The sequence below is a fragment of the Eriocheir sinensis genome, chromosome 11 (genome assembly GCF_024679095.1).
Source record: "Eriocheir sinensis breed Jianghai 21 chromosome 11, ASM2467909v1, whole genome shotgun sequence".
NCBI lineage: Eukaryota > Metazoa > Arthropoda > Malacostraca > Decapoda > Varunidae > Eriocheir > Eriocheir sinensis.
In genome coordinates this window covers 15,891,101-15,913,644 of record NC_066519.1, presented here as the reverse complement: position 1 = coordinate 15,913,644, position 22,544 = coordinate 15,891,101, and the positions used below count along the sequence as shown (strand labels likewise).

Below are 22,544 nucleotides of genomic sequence, written 5' to 3'. Positions count from 1 at the left end.
GACATCAGTAGTAGTAACAGCAGTAGTGAAATTAGTAGCAATAATAATATTATTATTATTGTTATTATTATTATTATTATTATTATTATTATTATTATTATTATTATTATTATTATTATTATTATTATTATTATTATCATTATTATTATTATTATTATTATTATTATTATTATTATTATTATTATTATTATCATTATTATTATTCATTATTATTATTATTATTATTATTATTATTATTATTATTATTATTATTATTATTATCATTACTATTATTATTGTTATTATTATTATTATTATTTTTATCATAATTATTATTATCATTATTATTATTATTATTATTATTATTATTATTATTATTATTATTATTATTATTATTATTATTATCATTAATATAATTATTGTTATTATTATTATAATAATGATAATGATAATTCTAATAACTGTAAATAAGCAGCGTCTTCCAAGGAATGTCTCTCGCCCTCTATATCGATTCATATTTAAGTTTTGTTGGTGGCCGCAATTATTTCGTCAGTTTTTCATCGGAGAGGCCGAACCCCCCGTGCAGGAAGAAGTAAAGCGAGCCTTCTGGAAGAATTCTTGGTCTGCCATCAAGGCCAGCACAGGCTTTTCCATATGGCTGTCTGATGTTATTCAATCAGTCACTTTTCATCATTGATTCGCTATCATTATCGTCCGCCTCAAGGAGCAAGGAGGGCTGTGGCGTTTTCGTTGTTTTCCGTCTATGTTTGTCTTTTTCTGTAACGCAAAAATCTAAATAACTGATTGACATGGTCACTGAATTCATGTGAGAGCATCCCTTGAGAAATATTTCACGGGGTAACTTAAAAAGATTCCGATAAAACCAGACTTGATGATGGCGATTGAATGAAAACTTTTACTGAACGGCAGGGAAAACCTGCCCGCACTTTAAGGGCAGACTATGAATGCTTCCAGAGGGCTTAGGGTGTCTGGCAGGTGGTCCGACTCAGTGAGTTCTTGCTTTCCTGCTTTAGAATATTGTTTCATTATCATTATCATCAACTTTTGAAAAAAATATGAGCATAATTTGAGGAATACCATAAAGTTAAAAAAAAAGATTATGCTATCTGCTTTAATTTATGTTTAAACGTACAGTAATGAAAACGAAAAATAACCATCATCCTTGGGAAAAGAACGATGTACTTCAGTAAATAAATAAGAATAACGGTGGAGCCAGAGGACGGCCGACCATGCGGACTAATGACTTATCGCAATCTCTAAGCTAACCAAAAATATAACTCCAGTAGATGAGGTTGAACAAGGCAAAGAGAACCAGGATGGTGTACCTAGCGATGAGGATGAAGCCCTGCGTGCTGGTGTTAACCTTCTTGTAGTTCCTTAAGGGCAGAGGCGATGAGGCAGCTGGAGGAGACTCAGTAAAGGGCTTCACCTTCGTCAGCACAGGCAGTGGCGAGGACACCACTCCAGGGATAGAGTCATCGAGCGAATTGTCGATGATGGTGTGAAAGATAATGATTAGGAAACTTATAACGATGCAGAAGAGCAACCACACGTCCACCATTTTGAAGTAAGACGTTTTAGGGAGCGACGAGGACACTTGCGTGAAAAGCGTTGCCATGACGAGGAGAGACGTGAGGGTCGTCATGACACGCACTTCGAAAATGTGAGGCCTAAAGAAGAGACTGACGTAGCTGATCACTAACAGAATAAGGGAGGGCGTGTAGATGTTGAGGATGGCGTAACCTGCCCTTCGGATCAGTGGAATACGCACCCTTGCCTCACTGAACTCTCCGCTGTTGTCGTAGAGCAATGAAGGTTGTCCTATGTGGTACTCCAACAAGAGCTTACTACCGGTGTACACGGCTGAGGTCTCCGCGTCATTGAACACGAGGTAGTTGCTTGAGGCAGAGAGCATTCGTAATTGCATGTCGCAATGTTGAGAATCAAACGGGTACAACAACAGGTTGAAGTCACACACGAACATGTGATTATATTTTCGGGAGAGCACGAGTTGGTTATCCTCACCTGGATACAGCACCACCTCCCCTGGGGCTCCCCCATCCCGCTGGGTGGAGGGACTGAGCTGCTGAAGGTGAAGAGATGCTTCTAAGTCGACCTCTGTGTGTTGGTGACTCTCCGTGTTGATGAATCCGATGACTGGCGTCCAGAGCGTCACCATACTGCTGTGGGTCACTTTGTTGAGGCTGTCGTTACTCTTCAGGTTGAGGAAGGTGAGGCGGGTGTCGTACCACTTCATCCTCAACTCGTACGTTAACTTCATCGTCATCCTCGTTGTCTCAATGGTCGTCGTGTCGATGATGATTTCGAGAGCCACCGGTAAGCTCTCGGAGTCGTGTTTGCTGCTCGGTCTCGGGGGAAGATCCTGCTTGTAGTTGCTTGGTTTACTGATCAGTTCACAGTTCATCTCGTCGCTGTGGTCCAGACAGTCGTACTTGAAGTCGCACCTGTTTTCGAGGGGGATGCAGGTGGCGTCGTCGCAGGTGTAGCTGTTGTCGTGGCAGGGCGTGAGTAGGAGGGTTCGTCGTCCCTCCGTTTGGTCGCACACTTTGGACTCAAGATGCCAAACCCGACGCCCCATCGGCATTCCCATGGGAGCGTCTAGGTCCATCCTGGCGATAGTCTTGTTCTGTACGATGTTCACCCACACCCACTCTTTGCCTTCGACGCGGATGTGGTACTCGCCGTAACCCTTGAATAGCAAGTGTCCCATCGCCTCCTGGTAAGCGATGAAGTTGATGTTCCGAAGTTCCGGCTCACACGTTCCTAAGAACGAGAAAATCTGCCGTTCCTGGAATTCACAGACGGAGCACTTAAAGTTGGTGAGGCAGTCGAAATCTGCAACCCCGATACGCTCTACCTTAGCGCAGTTCTCGTAAAAGATACCATTTGGCTCTCCATCCTTCCAGGCCGGGGTGGGGCCTGGAGCATTATCGTAGTGAGTCATCCATTTACCGTCTTCCTCAATGTCTGTCAACGGAGTCCAGAAATCTCCTTTACAATAGGTAGTTTCATTAGGCCAGGTTTTTGCAGAGAGCCTGAACCAGAAGCTCACCTCCTCCATGGTTGTGGGTAACGGAAGATGTGTTCCCAACGCCTCACATATGTAGAACGCAAAGTCTCGGGACCGGCTCGGAAACCAGAAGTAGATGGCGTCCTCCGTGGTGTTGCAGAAGTGGGAGAGAGGCACATCATAGTCCGTGATGTTGTTGAGCGTCCAGCCAGCCTCCCACGCGATGTAGTTTCCCTGTGGATCCGCCCTACATGCCGCTATCTCTTCCACAACGTCTTGGCTCAACGGGTAGTCCCACACGTTCACCTGCAGATCACACGTTAGACTTATAAAGGAGCAGCCAATATGTTGTCTTAGCAGTTTCACCGCCAGCCTGATACAGTGGATATTGCATTGAAGAATGTATATTTCTATTTATCCGATAAATGTCATTATTTTGTTCGTTTATGATACTGGGGATTTATTTTTTTAATTAGATATGTAACAATAAAGGAAAGGGGTTTTAGGGACGTGGTGTAGGAATGAAGGTTGGAAAGTCGAGGGTTTGGGATAAGACTTTAATTAAGGATTAGCCTACCTGAGAGAGGGCACCACTGTAGCTCTTCAGGAGGCCATCGCTTTGACCCAGTCGTGCGTTGTCCCCGTAGATGGGCCGCCCAACGTTGTAGGCCATCTCGTACACCAGCTTCCCGTCGATGTACGTTTGATACTTATGCTCAGTGTGGTTGTACGTGAAGCAAATGTGGTACCATCTGTGTGGAGATTACGAAGTGGCTTGTTAGGGATTTGGAATAAGAAAGACAGACCTGTGGACTTGTATTTCATTACGGAAAAGTCTTACATAACACGATTTGGTCTATGTTAGTACTGATCCTATTAGTCTTTCCGAAACGGCATTGTTCTCTATGTATTGTGTAGTGCTTATACATAAACGGATACAATCAGTTATTCGGTTTATTATCAATTTAAAGCCAGAAGTTGTAGGCCTCAGCGTCGCTTACCTGTACGTTCTAAGTTTATTTTCCAGCGGTTGGAAGTTCCACCGGTGGGCGATGACGAGCCGCACTCGGTCCAGCCACAACTCGCCCTTTAGCTGGGAGTCCAGGTTGGATGGCAGATCCTGTAAGTGAAAAAACGTCCCTCTGGCGCGAAGGAAGAAGAGCTTGAAGCGGCCACACAGAGTAACAGAGTCCATCTTTCTGTGTCGATCGAGCTTCATCTTGTACACAGCCACTGTCCACCAAGAAGCCACTCCGTCTTTCTGAAACTCCATCACCTGCACGCCTCTTACTCTCCCTCCCTCGTGAAGCACCATCAGGAGGAGCAGGAGAAAGGGAACACGGCACATCAGACCTCTAAAGCCACCTGTTTCTTCATGAACGCCCTTAAACATCCTCTTCTTTTCAATGTTACTTCCTTTGAATGTTTTATCCGGGTGTTGTGTTTTCCAGTCTCTTCCGAACGCCTTATCTGGTTCTGAGGTTTCTCGTCATGCCAAAGAGATGTGTTCCTTGTGTCTTCTCGTTTTCTTCCTATATACTGTGAAGTCTGTCTCCTCTAATGTTAACTCCCGCACTGTCCCGCCTGTTGGATATGGTTTGGTATTTGTATGACTAAAGCGGGTCGAAGAGGCTTTCAATAGCGACAATTATTATTATATGAGACTATTGGCTAGAAAATATGACTGCGGAGAAAAAGTGTCCTTCCATACATATCAAATGTCCCGGCAGATATCAGAGATCAATATCTGTTTCTAGCTCCTGATGATTATTCATAAATGGCAATAAATTGGATTCGGATTTATTTTTTATTTTTATTTATTTATTTATTTATTTATTTATTTATTTATTTATTTATTTTTTGTGCACGACGCCGCCATGAAGCAGAAGCATAACTATGTTCGCTAGTTTTTTTCCTTACCTTTTTCTTACTAAATCAATATCTAATTATCAAAAAAAAAAAAATGGTGATATCAATAAACTTTAAACGGTACAATTTTTGCCGTACATATGACGTTTAGGATTTAGTGACATTTGGTTTCTTATCTGAATGTGAAAAGTTCAGCGTATTGCTTCCTGATACAACACTGTTACGGAGAAAATAATACATCGGATAAAAATGTGTGGGTGTGGATTTGTGTGTGTGTGTGGGGGGGGGGGGGGGGTTTAGGGGGGGGGAGCGGAGACTGTTTCTCATGATTTTCTTTCTACGCAGTCTCCATTTACGCTATCGTGGCATTACATCAATTGGACGGGCAATGAAGAATCAAATGCTGTATTAATTGAAAAAGAATCAGGAATATAACATGTTAAGACCCTTGCCCTGGCTCGCAGGCTTACTATTCAAAGTAATTGTAGAAGCCTTTCACTATGTAGAATATGCATAATTGCATATGTATATTTTTCTGAGGTTATGAATCTAGAAACGACTTTTTTTTAATAATAAATGGAGCAAGTTAAAGAAAATTCATCCTCCAACTTTGCCTGCACTGTAAAATGTTGTTGCTCGCATGTTCCAAGATATTTATGCAAGAAGTGTGGTGAATGGCGCCGTGAATAATGTGCCGACACGTGAAGTAGCTGCTTGGCCCCTCGAACACATCCTTCAGTTTCATGGGGACAGATTTACCACGAAATATTTATGGGCAAAAGAAAATGACAGTTTTATTTCATGCTTTATGGCGCATTTCTCGTCCGTCCCTCGAATCCATAAGGACACGCTGCTTGCAAATCATGGAGACCGTTGATGTTACAATTTGTTTTGGGACGCTTTGGTTCTTTGGCTCATGTAGTTTTCAATTATTTGTGATTAATGGCTTTAAGCTCAACGAAACTTGTGTAAAACCAAAATCTGTTGCACTATTAATGAGTATGATAAACTTTGAGGCGTTTATTAGCTTCTACAAGACTTTTCCAGAATGTGCAAGATTTAGTTCGATATTTGAACCAATACTTCTTGTCTCAAACAGGCGACTAGTGCTCCTGCTGAAGATACGAGCCGGCTCAGTATTGTTGGGGTTGCTTACTTGTCATGTTTTCAATGTTTTTCAATCCATAGTAATGATTTATTGTACAGAAAATTTCTTAGGCTATGTTCTGTTTTACGGAAGTACCAGGTCATTGATATTATTTAGGTCCCATAAGCTGTCAGATATCGGAGAGCTCAATACATCTTTCCTCTACGGTTGTTAAGCTTGTGAAATGGTCTGTGACTTGCTGTTCCTTGGACGATAATCTCCAGTGCACCACTGTTCAATGGTCAGCCAATAGTGCATTTCAGTTTTAGGTGTTTATTGTCTACACACACACACACACACACACACACACACACATGTAAAAATATGTTTCGTATAGTGATCAAACACGCTAGAAAACCTACATGAAAGATGCATGTAGGGGAGGCGCAGCACTTGTGGCCTGCAGTGTAGGGTGGTGCCCACCTCCCTCTGCTGATCCTATAAAAGAGGCAACCCACGACCGGAGGCTCTCACTGGCAGGTCAGACAGCAAACTGCAAGCAGGTTTTGCAGACCCATGCCAGTACAAACAACATTTTCTGCGGCAGTCCTGTCCTGCAGCGGACTCACTGCATCAGTTACCGGCGAGTGTCATTACGCAGCAGATGCTCTTATTAGTTTTATCTACTGCAGAAAGAATGTCAATAAGGATTTGGTTTTGTATCTCTAGAGAAGCATGGTACGCTCTGATGAGTCTGATGTTGATGGCGCGTGTATCTCATCCACTGCGGGTAACGCCTGAAGAATCAGGTACGAAAATCCCAAAATGTCCCTCACACTAAGGCAACACCTGACTCAGGTAACCATGAGGCGCCAAAGTCCCAAAATACATATAGTAGTAGTAGTAGTAGAATTAGAAGTATACGTGATAGGAAACTGTTCTTATATCGAATTACGGCTTTGGGATAATGTATTTGATAGATATTCTGACAGAACAAACCGTTATAATCTTATGAATATTATTTTACGCAGTTATTAAGGTACACTTTTCTTCTCTTTTGGAGTCATTGGGGAAAATTAATGAAGTCAAAGCCGTTTATGTATCCTCCTGTTGGCATGTCACTAACAGGCGGGGAGGCGGTCGGGCAGGCGGTGAGGGCGGTGCTGGGCCGACCAGAGAATGGGAAGTGTTCGCTGTTGCTGTTTGCTCAGGGACACCACCACCCAAGAACCGTCCGAGAGGTAAAGCAACGTAAATTCCTGCCTTGTGTACATGTGTGTTGTCATCAGTCTTATGCTGGGGGGATTGACGCTTCGGTTTCTTCTGAATGTTTACCTAAATCACGTTACCGTCAGATTCTGGATCACTACGGAGGTTCCTTTGGTCTGTACGAGGTGGAAGTGGACGGTGTTGATGGTGATGGTGGCTACGCGGCGCTCACTCAGCTGTCCCGTGTGATTGAGCGTGCCAGGAAGGTGAGAGGCTTTGCGCTTAATATTGGTTTTCTCCACACGATTCGCGAACTTAACGTTTATTTTTCTTGCCGTATTTGGTTTAGAAAGCATGAATCGTCTTCTGTGGACCGTTTATTTCTGTTGAGCTTGTCCTGCATGTCACGTTGGTGGGTAATGTCGTGAGTTGTGATTACAGATGCACTTCTAGGAGTAATTTTTGAGCTGTCTCCTTTGTTGTAAAAAAAATAAAATATTATTGTTTATTTTTTTGTGCCCTTGGGCTGTCTCCTTTGTTGTAAAAAAAAAAAATGTGTGGCGGTATCGCAAGTCACTAGATCATATGCTTGCACACTAAATTAACCACTTAAATATTACTAAATAAGTCAGTCTCAAACATAGTCGTTCACAGCACTCACTTAAGGCCATTCTGATCTAGTGATTCTAGTTGGCTTATCCTGTTATTGTTAAGTTTTGGGGGGTGGAATTCTAACTTTAAAAAATCATGAATCTTTCCACCTAACCTTTTCACAATATTGCTTAACGTCCAAGAGTTATATATTTTTCCAAACGTTCGCGAAGTGTTCAGTGATGGGCAGTTTCGCAGTGACCCTAATCTTACTCAGCGTCTTAGGTAGGCTGGATTTCTTTAAACTAACATAATTCGGCATTTTCGTTCATACATCTGTACTGGCAAAGGTCCGACGTGAGTCTTGGTGCGCGGCGGTGGTGGTGGCGAGCCAGGACGCTGCCTTCCTCACCGCCTTCGCCAAGTGGTCGCTGGCACGCCGCTTGCTGGTGTGGCCTACAAGGCTCCTCGTCCTCACCCGCCTCAGCCTCCAGCAGGTCCACCGCCTCCTCTCCTCCCACTGGACCTTCTCCATGATGAACGCCGCTCTCCTCAACCAGCAACAGGATCACGCTGGCACTAGGTATATCTAATTATCCATAAAGTAATATTTAAAGCGAAAAAAACATGAAGAGCTCGAGTCCCCAATAAGAGCTATGTTGTAATGTGTATCTGTATATTCTGTATAAATTATAATGTAACTGTTTCTGTATATATTTGCACTGGAAAAATGGATTCTCATTTACAGAAGAGGAAGGAAAAAAAATGAAAAAAATAGTCGAGAATCAAGTTAATATTCAAACGCCAAAGCTTTTTATGTGTGTGTGTGTGTGTGTGTGTGTGTGTGTGTGTGTGTGTGTGTGTGTGTGTGTGTGTGTGCATCGATCAGAGTAATTTAAGTAATAGTCAAACACCAAAGTCATTTTTTTGTGCATGGATCAGAGTAATTTAAGTGTGAATTTTTGTTGATGATGCCACGCTTATCTCTATATATCTACCGTCCCCATGCCAGATTCAGCATGTACTCCCACCTGCCGTACAGCCCGCACGGCGCCCAGGTGGTGCAGACCGCCACCTGGAGAGACAAAAACTACAAAATCGTAAACAAGTTGTCTTCGTCATTTTTCCCGGAGAAATTCTCAAAGTAAGTGGAAGGCAAATGTTTTCTTTATCGTCACGTTGCATTAGTTAAATTATTCTGAAGAGAAAATAGAAGCACAGCTTACATATTTTTTCCCCAAAGTTTCCACGGTGCTACAGTGAACGTGTCGGTGCTTCCTTACGCCCCGTACTGGGAGGAGACTGAAGAGCGAACAGCGGATGGACGCACAGTGAAGACTTACTCGGGCACGGACTACCAGCTCCTCTTCGCCATGTCACAGTCACTCAACTTCAAGATAAATGTTCTGCCCTCACAAACGTGGGACGATGTAAGGCTTAGAACTGCACACGGGTCAAAAGTGTTTTCCCAGTATGGTTTCTGTGGCTGAAATAAATTAACGTCGTGTTCCTTGAAGTTATTACTTTTTTTTTATAACAGGAACTCGCTTGGTTATGGAGTGTTTTTTTTTTATAACAGGAACTCGCTTGGTTATGGAGTGTTTTTTTTTATAACAGGAACTCGCTTGGTTATGGAGTGTTTTTTTTTTATAACAGGAACTCGCTTGGTTATGGAGTGTTTTTTTTTTATAACAGGAACTCGCTTGGTTATGGAGTGTTTTTTTTTTATAACAGGAACTCGCTTGGTTATGGAGTGTTTTTTTTTTATAACAGGAACTCGCTTGGTTATGGAGTTTTTTTTTTTTATAACAGGAACTCGCTTGGTTATGGAGTTTTTTTTTTTTATAACAGGAACTCGCTTGGTTATGGAGTTTTTTTTTTATAACAGGAACTCGCTTGGTTATGGAGTTTTTTTTTTATAACAGGAACTCGCTTGGTTATGGAGTTTTTTTTTTTTATAACAGGAACTCGCTTGGTTATGGAGTGTTTTTTTTTTATAACAGGAACTCGCTTGGTTATGGAGTGTTGTTTTTTTTTTATAACAGGAACTCGCTTGGTTATGGAGTAGATTGTGTAGATCACTTTCATCTTGTAATGCTTCTCTTGACCCCATTACAAAAAGTTAATATCTTGTTACTTTTCAACGGGCCATCTGGCAGGTGGGACGGCTGGTGGCGGAGAGGCGGTCCTTCATGTCTCCCATGCACCACGTCCCCGTGGCTCAGCGGCTCGCGATATATGAATTTTCCTACGGCTATGAGTATGGCTCCTTTGCCTTTTCTGCGGCGACTCCTTCCCTGAGGCCACGCTGGCAGTCTCTCTACTACCCTCTGTCGGACTTCGTGTGGCTTGCTGTCTTGGCGGTGCTGCTCTTAGTTCCTGTCTCCTTTTATGTCGTAGGTTTATATATAAGTAATAGCAAGGGAGTTGTAGCTGTTAGAAATACTCGTAGATAGACGTGCAATGAGTATTAAATGAGAAAATTAAGTTGTTTATAAATCAGCTTTGTATTATAAACTTCTAAAAAATAACTGTTTTTTTGAGGTCAACAAGTTCGCTTCTTGGCTGAATTCTGAGAAGGAAATCAACTTTGGGATGGCCTCCCAGATGATCGCCGCCACGCTCCTTGCCCAAGACCTGTCAATCAAACCCCCTGAGTCCCACGCGAGCCGGGCCCTGGTGGCGGCGTGGCTGGTCTTCGCCCTCGTGCTGGGGACGGTGTACCGCGGCAACCTAACGGCCGCCCTCACCCTGCCTAAATACCCACCCAGGCCGGAGACCGTCGAGGACCTGGTGCGTAGCTTCGACAGGTAAACAACCATCTTCCAGGTTTGCAGAAAGTGTAACTAAGGGGCTGGGGTCCTCCATCTCCTGTAGGTCTGCTGCTAATCATTGGAGGGACGGTTTTGTTATTTTAAGATTTGAATCATGCACCATTAACCTTTTTGAAATACTCAGTGATTTTAATACTTATCTATAGCGTTCGGCGCCATATGACCGCTGTTGTTGCGGCGCCACGATTTCATCCCGCAATCAATCAATCAATCAGTTGTTTATTTGGAAGCCAAGACTTAAAAACAATTTATTTCGCAACTTCTTTAGGTTACTGAAGTATGAACTCCTGTTCCAGAATATCGATGCCTTCCTATGGACAAGTATTCATTGAAAACTTTAGGAACTCGACCTACTCCGTATTCCGAGAAATGGGGGAAAAGATGTTCATTATCAACAACGCTTTAGAAGCAATGGAACGATCTGTGGACCACAGGTAACTGACACACACACAAAATAAACTATCTAATTAACTATACCAGCAAACATTCTTGCTAAACATGGTGAATTGGTGATGGTGATGACAAAAAAAAATATCAGAACAATTCTTCGCTTCGCAACCTCCAGAGAGGCTCACGTGGGGTGGATGAGCTACATGGCGACGCTAATAGCACGACACTTCTTGCAAGCGGACGGAGGCGCCAAAATTTACATTGGACGTGAGAGTGTGTCCCGCACGCTCACGGCCTGGCCGCTGCCCCACGACGCGCCTTACAAGCGGCAAGTGGATGCTATCATGGTGGCGGTGCTGGAGGTGAGATGGTGATGATCATTTGCCAGTGATTAAACGTAACGTTTTAGAGATGGCATTGGTAGTATGCCTCCTTATCAGTGACAGAAATTTATATATACTAGGCAACCATGTACGAATATATAGGGGGTGATCATGTTTTTTTGTGCAGTGACGGCCTTGTGTGTTTCTGTTTTTACTAATGGTGGAAAATTCGAGAGGAAAACTAGGTGTGTCATATCTGGTTTGCATTACCTGTTACTAAGATCCTTCCACCTTTGCAGGCTGGACTGTACGAAGAGTGGAGAAAAGACTTCCTGGACATGATCGAAAGGGAAACTCGCAGGAAGCAAAGGCGGCTGCAGGAGGAGGCAGACCAAGCGGAAAGTTCGGAAGTAGTCGGCGGGTTGGTGCGTGCCCTCAGCCTGGTACATATGCAGGGGCCCATCTTTATTCTGCTGCTGGGGCTCGGCACTGCGGCTGTCGTGTTCACCGTGGAAGTCACTGTTTTCTATTACTCCCTGTGTTCTGCCGTGTGAAGTTAATGATGACACTTTGAATTGAAACTGTTGACTTAAGAACTACCTGCTACAATCCGACTGCTGGAAACTTATTTTTTTTACAGTAAAGGAAACAACTCAAGGGCAAACGCAAAACCAGAGAAAAAGCCCGCTATGTGCTGCTCCTGCAAAGAAAACAGAGCAGGTGGCCAGAAGTGAGGGGCACTTTCAGGAGAGGCGTCTTGATGTAGATCCAGACAAACCTTTCCAATAACACATATGTTAATGAAGGGGAGCAGTCTTGCCGTATATTACCTTTTGTGCTGATCAGAAAAAAAGCCAGCTTGCAGAATTTAGTAAATTCTATTGACCGGTAAATATTTACTTTGATCGTGCGGCCTCATTTGCAGGAATATTTTCTGTGAGTTTTATATGTATATTTAAGCGTTGCAATGCAGTTGACCTACCCAGTATTCAGCAACCTTAAGTTAAACGTATTTGCTGTAAAATGAAAAGAACCAAGGGGCCAAAATTGTATCCAAAATATTGCTGCTCATTAAACGGGTGTTCTGACGAAGCCAGTTTGATGCTGCGCCAGACATGCGCAACAGTTTACTTGTTAAGAATTGTTACACCCCGGGCTGGTGGACGCCCTGGCACTGATGCACTTGTAGGAACCACTATTGTTATTGGTGATGATGATGATGATCATGGCTTTCTTCTTTGTGTTCACGGCAGAAATGATCACTTACACTTCCCTCATTTTTTTTTTTCAAGATTAAATGGCAACAGTGATGACGAAGACACTACAAGAATGGAGTGCTAGTGCTGCTGAAGCTTTAATCTATAATGGTAAAGGCACTGCACTGAATAAAACGTTCTAAGACTTTCTTGTGTCAAAATTCATGTTGCAGCATTTCTCTACGACTGGCTCATGAGCAAGAAAACCATGTGGTGAATCAGATGTGAAAGCAATGTTTGTCCAAGCACTAATTTACCTGTTCGCAATAGAGGTAAAAAAAATGTCAGAGCGCCAATATTCATTATTTTGATTTTTTTTAGGGTGCCTCCGAATTGTCGCAGCTGAGCGACATGGCAGTATATGCAAAAAAAAAAAAAAAAAATTATATCCAACTTCATTATGGATAAAAGTATTGATTGCCCGACTGATATTTTAATTACGTATGACAAGAACATAATAATGAGTGTGTGATATCGCCGCACACGACAAGAATGACCCGTGTGTCGGCACTAAGAGAACAAACTGGATTACTGGCAAACTAACATTTATTCCATTGATGTGAATGGTCTGGTCATTCTAAAAGGAGGTGTTTTTCTGTTGTTCATCTTCGTGGAATATTTTTAACAATGAATACGATCATTCAGTAGGATCATAAAAGAAGTGTCAGATGTGCAAGACTCAACTCAGTATCAATGTCTTTAAATTCATCATACAAATGGCCTGTATTCCCTTTCCTGATACTCCTTTTGGGTATTGATATTGGGACATTTAACCCGGTAGCTGCGGGGATCATGTTTCTTAAAGGCCCCTCTTAGCGAGAAAAATGAGAAAAAAATCATCACTCACGCAAACCATTTCATAATATATATCAACGCATTTGTGATCAGTTTATGCATCATCTATTTTTGGGGATTTATATAATGGGAAAAATCTGGCCCGTCGCTTGTTCACGGTAAGGCCACAAATTTGGCCCGTTGCTGCTACCAGGTTAATAAACACTCCACAATATTAACAGTTCTATTGAGGGTTAGTTCATATCGTACATAAGTATTGGGTCACATGATCAACGCATAGAAGCAAAGGCTCTTTATCTGGGATGTATCTGCGAGGAAACTTTCTGCAGGTTAGTTCAGAGGCGGCGTTTCTGTGCGGACGTCGCAGATCAGGACATTTGGGACTCTGCAGCGGCCGACGAGAACCTCCAAGACGAGAACAAGGAAACTGACCACGTAGCCGGCGACCAGGACCACGAACATGCCCTGAAGAGAGAGAGAGAGAGAGAGAGAGAGAGAGAGAGAGAGAATTCATGGACCTTAACTTCCCATCTGTAGCATATTATTTTGCTCCTCTACAACATGAAAATCAATAAAGGCAAATACAAGTCATCCAGTTGGTGTTCCTCCTTCGCCTCACCCAAAGGTTGATGACGGAGAGCGTGGTGCTGACGGTGATCTTGGTGGGCGAGCTGGCACAGGCGGTGGAGTTGCCGATGACTGCAGAGGTAAAGTGAGTGTACAGCCCCGCCTCCGTCATGGACATTATTCTGAAGGAGAAGTTTGATTATTTAGAACGTCTGTGGCCTTGGTGTTGACTTATGGACAGAAACCTGATGTGTAAAGATCTTCCGTTATTTTTATTCCAGATGTTAAGCGCCGGATATGTTCTTTATGCTATGTGACTATTTTTTTTACAGCAAAGGAGGCAGCACAAGGGCACAAAAAAAAGGAAACAATAATAAAAAAAATGCCCGCTACTTGCTGCTCCTGTAAAGAATCCGAAGAGGTGGCCGAAAGGGGGGTCAATTACGGGAGGAGAGGTGTCCTGATACCTTCCTCTTGAAAGAGTTCAAGTATACATAAAAAACATAACTCACCTTCTGCTCAGCGCCGGGACCAAAGGACTGTTCTTCTGTCCGATCATTGACAGCATGACTGGCAGGAACCTTTCTCTTGACTTGTAAAAATCACAGCGACCTGTGAAGTGACGGCACAGCGTTATCTATTTTAAAAATGTAACTTGTGATAAAAAGTACACAATTTACCAGGGAGTCTTAGATGCAATAAAATCGTCTGCAAAGTTTTCTCCTTTAGGGTCTAGCTCCATTAGTCGACAGTCTTGTGGGCATTGGAGGACTTAAGAGGCTATTACACTGGTCAAATTTTCCGTGGATCTTCAGTCAAACCATGATTTCCTCTGGCGTGGTTCTCATATTTCCGTGGTTTTCTGACGTGTCCACAATCTTCCAAAGCTACGGTAGATTTCACCGAAGGACGACGGTATTACTCACCATCATCAGCAGCAATAACAAGAAACAAATGAGAACCACGCTAGCGGGAATCGTGGTTTGACTGAAGACTGAAAATCCACGGAAAATTTAATCAGTGTAATAGCCCCTCTAAAGAGCATTATGGCGGCGCGGGGGAATACTTCTCTGTAGTGCTGCCGATTTTATGCATATGAAAAAAAATCCTTTACCAACGTTACCATGGAAAGTAAAGTCCAGTCCGACCATGACCATGATGAGCAGCTCCATGTCGATGAGCACGTGGTCTCTCCGCCGCACCAGTGTGTCCATGCTCTGGTAAATGTTGATCAGCGGCTCGAACTTGGTGCGTCCAGACCTCTCGGCCTCGCCCACCTTGCTGTAGATCCCTGTTTTTGCTGACTGAGGAATGGATGTACACAGGGAGGATAAGAAACCAAGAAATGATGCATGATTAGTGATTAATGATACATGACTAACCCGGAAGCTGCGGGGATCATGTTTCTTAAAGGCCCCTCTAAGCGAATTAATGAGAAAAAAATCACCACTCACGCCACTCATTTCATAATACATACCAACGCATTTGTGATCAGTTTATGCATCATCTTTTTGCGGGGGTTTATATCATGGCAAGAATTTGGCCCGTTGCTGGTACACGGTAAGGCCACAAATTTGGCCCTTCGCTGGTACACGATAAAGCCACAAATTTGGCCCTTCGCTGCTACCGGGTTAAATGAAAATTACAAAAGTACGTCCAAGAGTTAGATTTCTAGACTTTTATGCCTCGGCTACCGTGCGGTAGATCTCAGTTTCCGCTGGCTGGGATATAAAAACGAGGGACAAGATAAAAAAAAATGGCTGACAGTGATGCCCTATTGATGGGAGCTATATATATGAGCACTGCGTAAAACCCTTATCATAACTTTTAAATGATGCTTCTGCTGATTCAGACACGGCAATAACAAAGGAAGGTCGAGAACTATAAAACAAAGTATCGCCATCGTGTTCCTCGTGCTAATCTTACCCTGATGAACTGGACGTTGCTGGTGTTGGTCTGCCAGATCATGGTGACGGAGGGGTCCCGTACTACGTCCTGGAGACTCTGGTAAGGCTGCTGAGTGTACCGCACCGCCAGGACCGACATGAGGTTACCGGCGTAGCTCTTAACCAGGACTAGAGACGCGAGCATCCAGCCGCCCACCGCCAGCCGCCGCCACCACCACGCATCGCTCGGTATCCAGTTATCTGCCACCATTTATCGGTGTATAACTCCCCTGCCATTTGTATCAGTCACGCAGCCTAAATGGACGTCTTGTCATACGAGCTAATCCTTGGAACAAATGCCCTCGATAATCATATCGTATTATAGATTATTAGTCCACCATGCATTGCTGACAAACATGTGGAAAAGGCTTACCTTGTTGCAGTAACACTCGGATCATCTCAAAAAAGCTCCCGGCCCAGGTGTACCGCCCGGGGCTAAAAACTGATGTTGCGGCGCAGGCTGACATGAACAGCATGACGAAGGGCAGCAGCACGAGGGCCGTAATGATTGAAGCCCACACGAAGTAACCTAAAGGGAAGATGAATCCCCAGGGGTCAACTGTAGGCGGCCCTCGGCCCCCTAAAATGAGGTAGTACTGGACGAGGACCAGTGAGGTGAAGTCAACTACCTCGGCGCGACTCGGAGACAGAGAAAAAGGGCCAAGAGAAAAGTCCGCCTCCTGGAAGCAAGTCAACCATTTAGACACTAGAATTCATGTAATTGGTGTTTCTGAAGATTATTTATTCTAATTAGTTTCGAATACATTTTTAAAATCCGAAAGCATTAACGAGCTAACAGTAAAGATTGGTGAATTAAAGACTATATTTCTCTAAATTTTCATGTTTTAAAGATTTTGTTTAATCCCAGAATGCTAACTAGCATGGAGAAGAGAAATATTAGAATTAAAAGTCTTGCACCGTTTGTCTCCTCACCTTCCTGGCCACGGCGCCGATCAGGCCGGACCACGACCCGTCATCCTGCCTGGACCCGAAGGTGCCGTCGGGAATGTGGTTGTACCGATACCTGGGAGTAATTAGGTTCAGGTGAAGGACAGTAACGAAAGGAAAAGAAAAGGTGCATGATACTGAGCTCTACTTTTACTGTACGTTTTAGTAGCTCTCTTTGTGTCAGCTTCAACTGATATGCAACTTTTGTTTATATTTTCGTATTGGTAGTGATGATACTTTTACTTCTGCTGCGGCCACAATGCCCACTACTCTCACGCTCACATGTAGCGGAGGACACACTCGATGCACGTCTATCACCTACTTGAAGTTTAATCCCTCCGCAAGGTAATCGGTCGTGTAGTCTTTTCTCGCCGAGCCTTTGTTTTGTACCTCTTTGGCGTGAAAAGCCTCGGTGGCAATGGCGAGGGTGGGCCGCCGCCTGAACCTGTCGCGAGTAGTCGAAAACTTCTTTTTTTTTTGCATTCAGACTAATTTGTCAAATATGCCTTTCCCTTCCCTTAATTTAAGGTGCATGGCTACTAAAAATTTGATATGTAGATCAGATTTTGCTCCCTGAGTGTACTTTTGATTGCATCGTTTACAGTGCATGCATATCATGTCACGGTTAATCATCAAAGACAGGAGCTTGCAAAACATCCCCGAGACTTGCCTTTTGTATTTGTCAAAGAAAAGCGGCAGCCGCGAAGTGTAGATCAGTCCCTCGTGGGAGCCCCATCTGGCTAAGGGTGTTGGTTTGTCGTCTGGGCTGCTGTAAGGCTCCAGGTAGTACAAAGTGAACCTGCCAGAGTATTAATTAGTACACACAACAAAGGTTACAGAGATGCAAGAAAGTTCAGCTTTCCCAACAGAGTAATCGATGGATGAACTGCTTCCGCAAAATTTTGGTTGCAGCTTATACAAATAAAAATATCTAGAGATGGCAGATGCATTTCCAACCAGACAACTGTAAATTGTTAAGATTCACCAGAGCTCACAATCCCATCCATCACACTTACACTTTCCATAATTCAGACCTTGAATCAGTGTACACACACAAGTATCTTGGTATCCACCTCTCAACTAACTTGAACTTCAGCACTCACATAGACCACATCAGTGCCACAGCCAACAGAACACTGGGGTTCCTGAGGAGGAATCTACATAACAGCACACCTGACATTAAACACATAGCGTATGACACAGTTGTGAGACCAACACTGGAATACTGCTCCACGGTGTGGGATCCTTACACCCACAGAAACATTGATAGGCTAGAACAAATCAACACCAAGGCGGCTAGGTTCACTACAAACAATTACACTCGAACGCCTGGCATCACAACACGGATCAAACAACAGATAAACATAGAACCTCTTCAAATACGTAGACAAGCACACAGACACTTATGTACAAGATCGCAAACACTCACATTGACATTGATCCACATACATACTTACACAACGCAAACAGTCAACGTACTCGTAACATACACATCCATAAGTACCAAACATATCACACTAACACTGACGCATACAAGCACTCATACTTTCCACGCACCATACGTGATAGGAACAGCCTCCCTCAACAGATTTCAGACAGCGGTACAATAGACTCATTCAGAAAACAAATACACACTCACTTGTCACCACAACACACCAACACTAACAATTACACTTGATTTACTTCCCTTCCCTGCACACTCGGCTCCCCCGTCCCCCCAACAGCCAACACAAATATGCGTGTTATGCACCTGATAGCTGCCCTGCGCATTATTATCCAGATCCAGATCCAGATCCAGAGAGAGCAGCACACACACACACACACACACACACACACACACACACACACACACACACACACACACACACACACACACACACACACACACACACACACACACACACACACACACACACACACACACAAACACACACACATGCAGTCCATTATTGCGTTTCATTATTGCCTTTTCCTTTCCTCGCTGAGGATGCCCAAAACGGCGTTCATGGTCGAGAATGCTGTGTGTACGCTCTTGTTCTCCTGTAAGAGGCGCAGGGGGAGGCGGGTGAGTGCAAGGAGATGCGAGGAGGGCACAACAAGCTCCTCACTGAGGGACGACTCTGCGAAGGCAGCGAGGAAGGCCAGGTCGTCACTCACCAGCACGACCGTCGCACACCATGACTCTCGCCGGAGCTGCCAGGAAAAACAGATCTCCCTAACACACACACGGCAGACATCTACACCAGCGTTACCACATTACCGTACTCAGCATATTGTATTTTTCGGTTTCTGACCCATAACTATTGCAAAAAGATATTAGTAATTAACGATTTTGACAGCAACTATAAAGTAATATCGCTATCTGTTTGGGCACGACAATTTGGGGGCAGAAATCAGCAAACACAATATGCTGAGTACGGTAATCTGGAAACGATAATCTACATACATTACAGTCACAGCACCGTGATGTGTATATAAAAGGGAAGCTGAAAGAACTGACTAATCTCTGCTATAAAGAAGAGCTTGCAATGATACAAGAATACATTTTACTTCTAGCTCCAAAGCCGTGACATAACAGCAATCAACATTCATAATAGGAAAGGAGTCCATCACCGTTACGCACCCATCTGATACGTTGTATTTTTTTTTTTCTACAACAAAGGAAACAGCTCAAGGGCACAAAAAAAGGAAACAATAATAAAAAATCCCGCTACTCGCTGCTCCTACAAAAAAAAATCAAAAGAGGTGGCCAAAAGAGAGGTCAATTTCGGGAGGTTAGAATTAAAGTGTATCGCATGACATCGTGGGCAAAGGTGCGTGTGAGTCGACAGGGCCAACAGGTAAGGAGAGCCACACACCTGTAGCGCCTCATTCACCATTTCCGACAGGTGTGTTTGCGTGCCGTTTGTGTCGTCCATCCCCACCTGGAACACACTCAACCCCAAAGGGACGTGAAGACTCCTGAACCCCTGAAAAGAAACGATGGGGATAGAAAACCATCAGCCTCACACAAGAAAGTCAATAATTCAAGTCTGTAGTCTAGGAATGAGTGCGTGTCGTGTAACATTAAATTATCCATCTCAATGATTATCTTTGGTTGTAAGGAAGGCGAATACCCTTCACGCAACACACATTCATTGCCGTCGTGAGAGCACCTGCGGCCTCCGAGAAGATGAGGATTGAGCAACGAAGGTCATTCTGTGTAGCAAGGACTGACTTGACCGCCTCGAGGTAAAGAATCTCCACCTCTGCGTTATCATCTAAAAAAAGAAAAACAAATATAGTCTACTTTCCATCAGTAAAAAGATCAAAAGAATTACCCACAAAAAGAGAGTATATGTAAGAAGTATGTGTTTTGAGATGAAGTAACAGAAGTGGAGGAGAAGTCTTCAAGTTTAAGAGTAGGAAAAGCATGGATTAATAACCACAAGGAGTATAAGAACCATGGAGGGGCTGGAGGCTCGGGAGGGGCACGTAGCCATCTGCCGAGAGCGTGGTGCCGGCAAGAAGCAAAATCAAAGACGGTGGAAGCAGTTGTGCCGCCACGAACCTGAAATGAAAAATAATATTACTAGGATTACATCAAACGTTGTTCTCTATACATGAAATACGGATTCGTCTACTTGAGTCTCTACAGTGTAATGCACTATATAGGGTATCAAGATTACATGTTAGAAAATGTAGATGTTTTATAAGAAAATAGATATTTTTTATGCTACTTTATTTCAGCGAAACTTTGTAATGCACAGACAAAGAGAGGCTGCTGCAGCACAACATTCTGGGCAAGTGTTTACAAACTATTTACAATACATCATCACTTCGTGCTAGCGTACAGAATATCAAGTCGCGTGCACTGTTCATCATTCCTTTCTCCAATATTGAACGTCCCTGTCTTTAGGTCGTAAGCTGAAGTTATTAGACAATTATATACTTTGGGTCTTCATATTATGCAAGGGATATATAATGCGCAAAATGTCAAAAAATGTTTTATTTTACTCAATTTGCTCCCGACATTTGACTTCATCCCCGTAAGGTGGAACTCTTTGACCAAACTCATTATTATTGTAACCAACTGTTGCCTGCAGCTGATGGATGCTCTCATGATACTGTAAGTAACTGATGAAAGACGCCAACGAGAATTTGTGGGTGTCCTTCATGGCAATGAGCTCAGGCAGCATTAGTGGTGACTGAGGGAGGTGTGTCCTGGCCATGGGCCTGAGGGCCAGCGGGGCCGCCAGACCGTCCAGGCAGCCCAAGCCCTCGTGGCTCAGCGGGTCGTGACAGGCGCTGACAGAGGAGACAGAGCTGTGCTGAGCCGGCAATGCCACCGGGACCCTTGGCACTGTTATGTCCGTGTCTGGTTGTGTGTTGAGGGGCACGTGGGACTGACTAAGAGAGTAAAAACCGCTGCCCATGGCCTGCCATGCATGTCCATAATGAGTGGTGGCTTGAGTGTTCCACCCGCGCGGCTTGCACCCCCGGGTCCTGGTGAAAACGTGTCCTTCACGCTGCCACCGCCGTATCCAGCGGTAGACGGTGGTGACGCTGGCACCGGTGCGGCGAGCTATGGCGCGGAGGGACATGCCGCTCACCCACATCCACACGAAGCCGACACGCTCCCACGCCCCCGTGGGACGCACGCGCCGCCGCCACTCCGCCCGCTGCCTGTAGGAGGAGGCGCGTCTTAGCCGCTGCACCACGCCGAGGAATGGCCCGGGAAATGGTTGTTAGACACAGCTCGGCTACTATGACTCAGTCCAGCCATGCCCGGAAAAGCTGCTGGTGCTTAGGACTCGGATAGGAAAGGAAAAAGTACTTTAAGAGTTTTTCTAACTTTACGTTTTTATCGATTTTTTTATGTAAGTATATATTGATTGATTAATTGATTGATGCTGTTGAAATGCTACACGATAAAAGTATTTCCCATCAGATATTCATTAGAAAACATAAATGATTAAAGCATTGCACTTCCAAATATCTTATGTAGTTTTTATTTCATAAAACTCACGTCCTCGTCCACATTCTGTGCCACTGGTGACTGGTAAAGCCAAGGGTGCTGGGTGTCGACAACTCGTCCACCCAGAGAAAACCTTACCGAGAACATTACATAAGAGTAGTGTTCACTTTCTCGGCCTCAGACCACATGTTTTACAATAGATTTACATGTCGGTGTTCAGGCAATGAGGAATTAATAACGCAAGCACGGGGAGTTTGGCGCCAGACTCAGTTCAGTAGGTTGTAATTATCTACTTCAACTTACCCCTTAACTTTTGCATGGCATATTTGCTGAAATAGGAAAAATACTAATAAGCACAAGCAATGTGATACAATAGTTTACTCACATTTTCTGTCCTGGCAAGACGTGAGGGGAAGTGCTGACTTGTCCTTGCAGGCGGAGAGTGTCCTTCAGAAGGGACGGTGGGCAGTTTTATTTCCTTGGAATATTTTTCTGATTGGTCCACTCCAGCGAGGGGATAAGTTTGTCCTTTTGATTGGATAGAGAGCAATCGTATAGTCTTTTCTATTGGTGGGTTCTGACGCTACGTTGATTGGTTTTGGCGACAGAATCAATACAAAAGTTTACTGATTGTTTGGAATTGGACGATTGATTTGTCCTTAAAAGTACTACCGGCTAGAAAATACATTGGAGCTGTCGCAAGACGAGGCATTGAGCAGCGGTAACTGATGTGAATGTCCG

At 43.8% G+C, this 22,544-nt stretch overlaps 2 protein-coding genes and 1 long non-coding RNA gene across 3 annotated transcripts; 1 reads left to right on the top strand and 2 right to left on the bottom strand.

Annotated features, from left to right (window-relative positions):
- Nucleotides 1-1,216: 1,216 nt before the first annotated feature.
- Nucleotides 1,217-4,505, bottom strand: LOC126997196 (uncharacterized). The gene is made up of 3 exons (XM_050858228.1): nt 4,033-4,505; nt 3,609-3,783; nt 1,217-3,337 (listed from the first exon to the last, which is right to left on the bottom strand). Exons 1-3 carry the CDS (start codon nt 4,422-4,424, stop codon nt 1,262-1,264), a joined length of 2,643 nt encoding a protein of 880 aa, XP_050714185.1. The 5' UTR covers nt 4,425-4,505; the 3' UTR covers nt 1,217-1,261.
- Nucleotides 4,506-9,845: 5,340 nt separating this feature from the next.
- LOC126997195 (uncharacterized) lies at nt 9,846-12,969 on the top strand. Its single transcript, XR_007751941.1, has 4 exons — nt 9,846-10,183; nt 10,332-10,597; nt 10,918-11,373; nt 11,634-12,969. It is a non-coding gene; the product is annotated as an uncharacterized LOC126997195 (long non-coding RNA).
- Nucleotides 12,970-13,594: 625 nt separating this feature from the next.
- On the bottom strand, nt 13,595-22,230 carry LOC126997145 (probable glutamate receptor). Its single transcript, XM_050858197.1, has 13 exons — nt 22,189-22,230; nt 20,290-20,396; nt 19,979-20,106; nt 19,705-19,815; nt 18,813-19,039; nt 17,169-17,291; nt 16,832-16,922; nt 16,272-16,578; nt 15,879-16,099; nt 15,076-15,256; nt 14,465-14,564; nt 14,005-14,134; nt 13,595-13,850 (listed from the first exon to the last, which is right to left on the bottom strand). Coding segments are annotated over exons 1-13 (1,863 nt in total). The 5' UTR covers nt 22,191-22,230; the 3' UTR covers nt 13,595-13,715.
- Between the last annotated feature and the right edge of the window lie 314 nt (nt 22,231-22,544).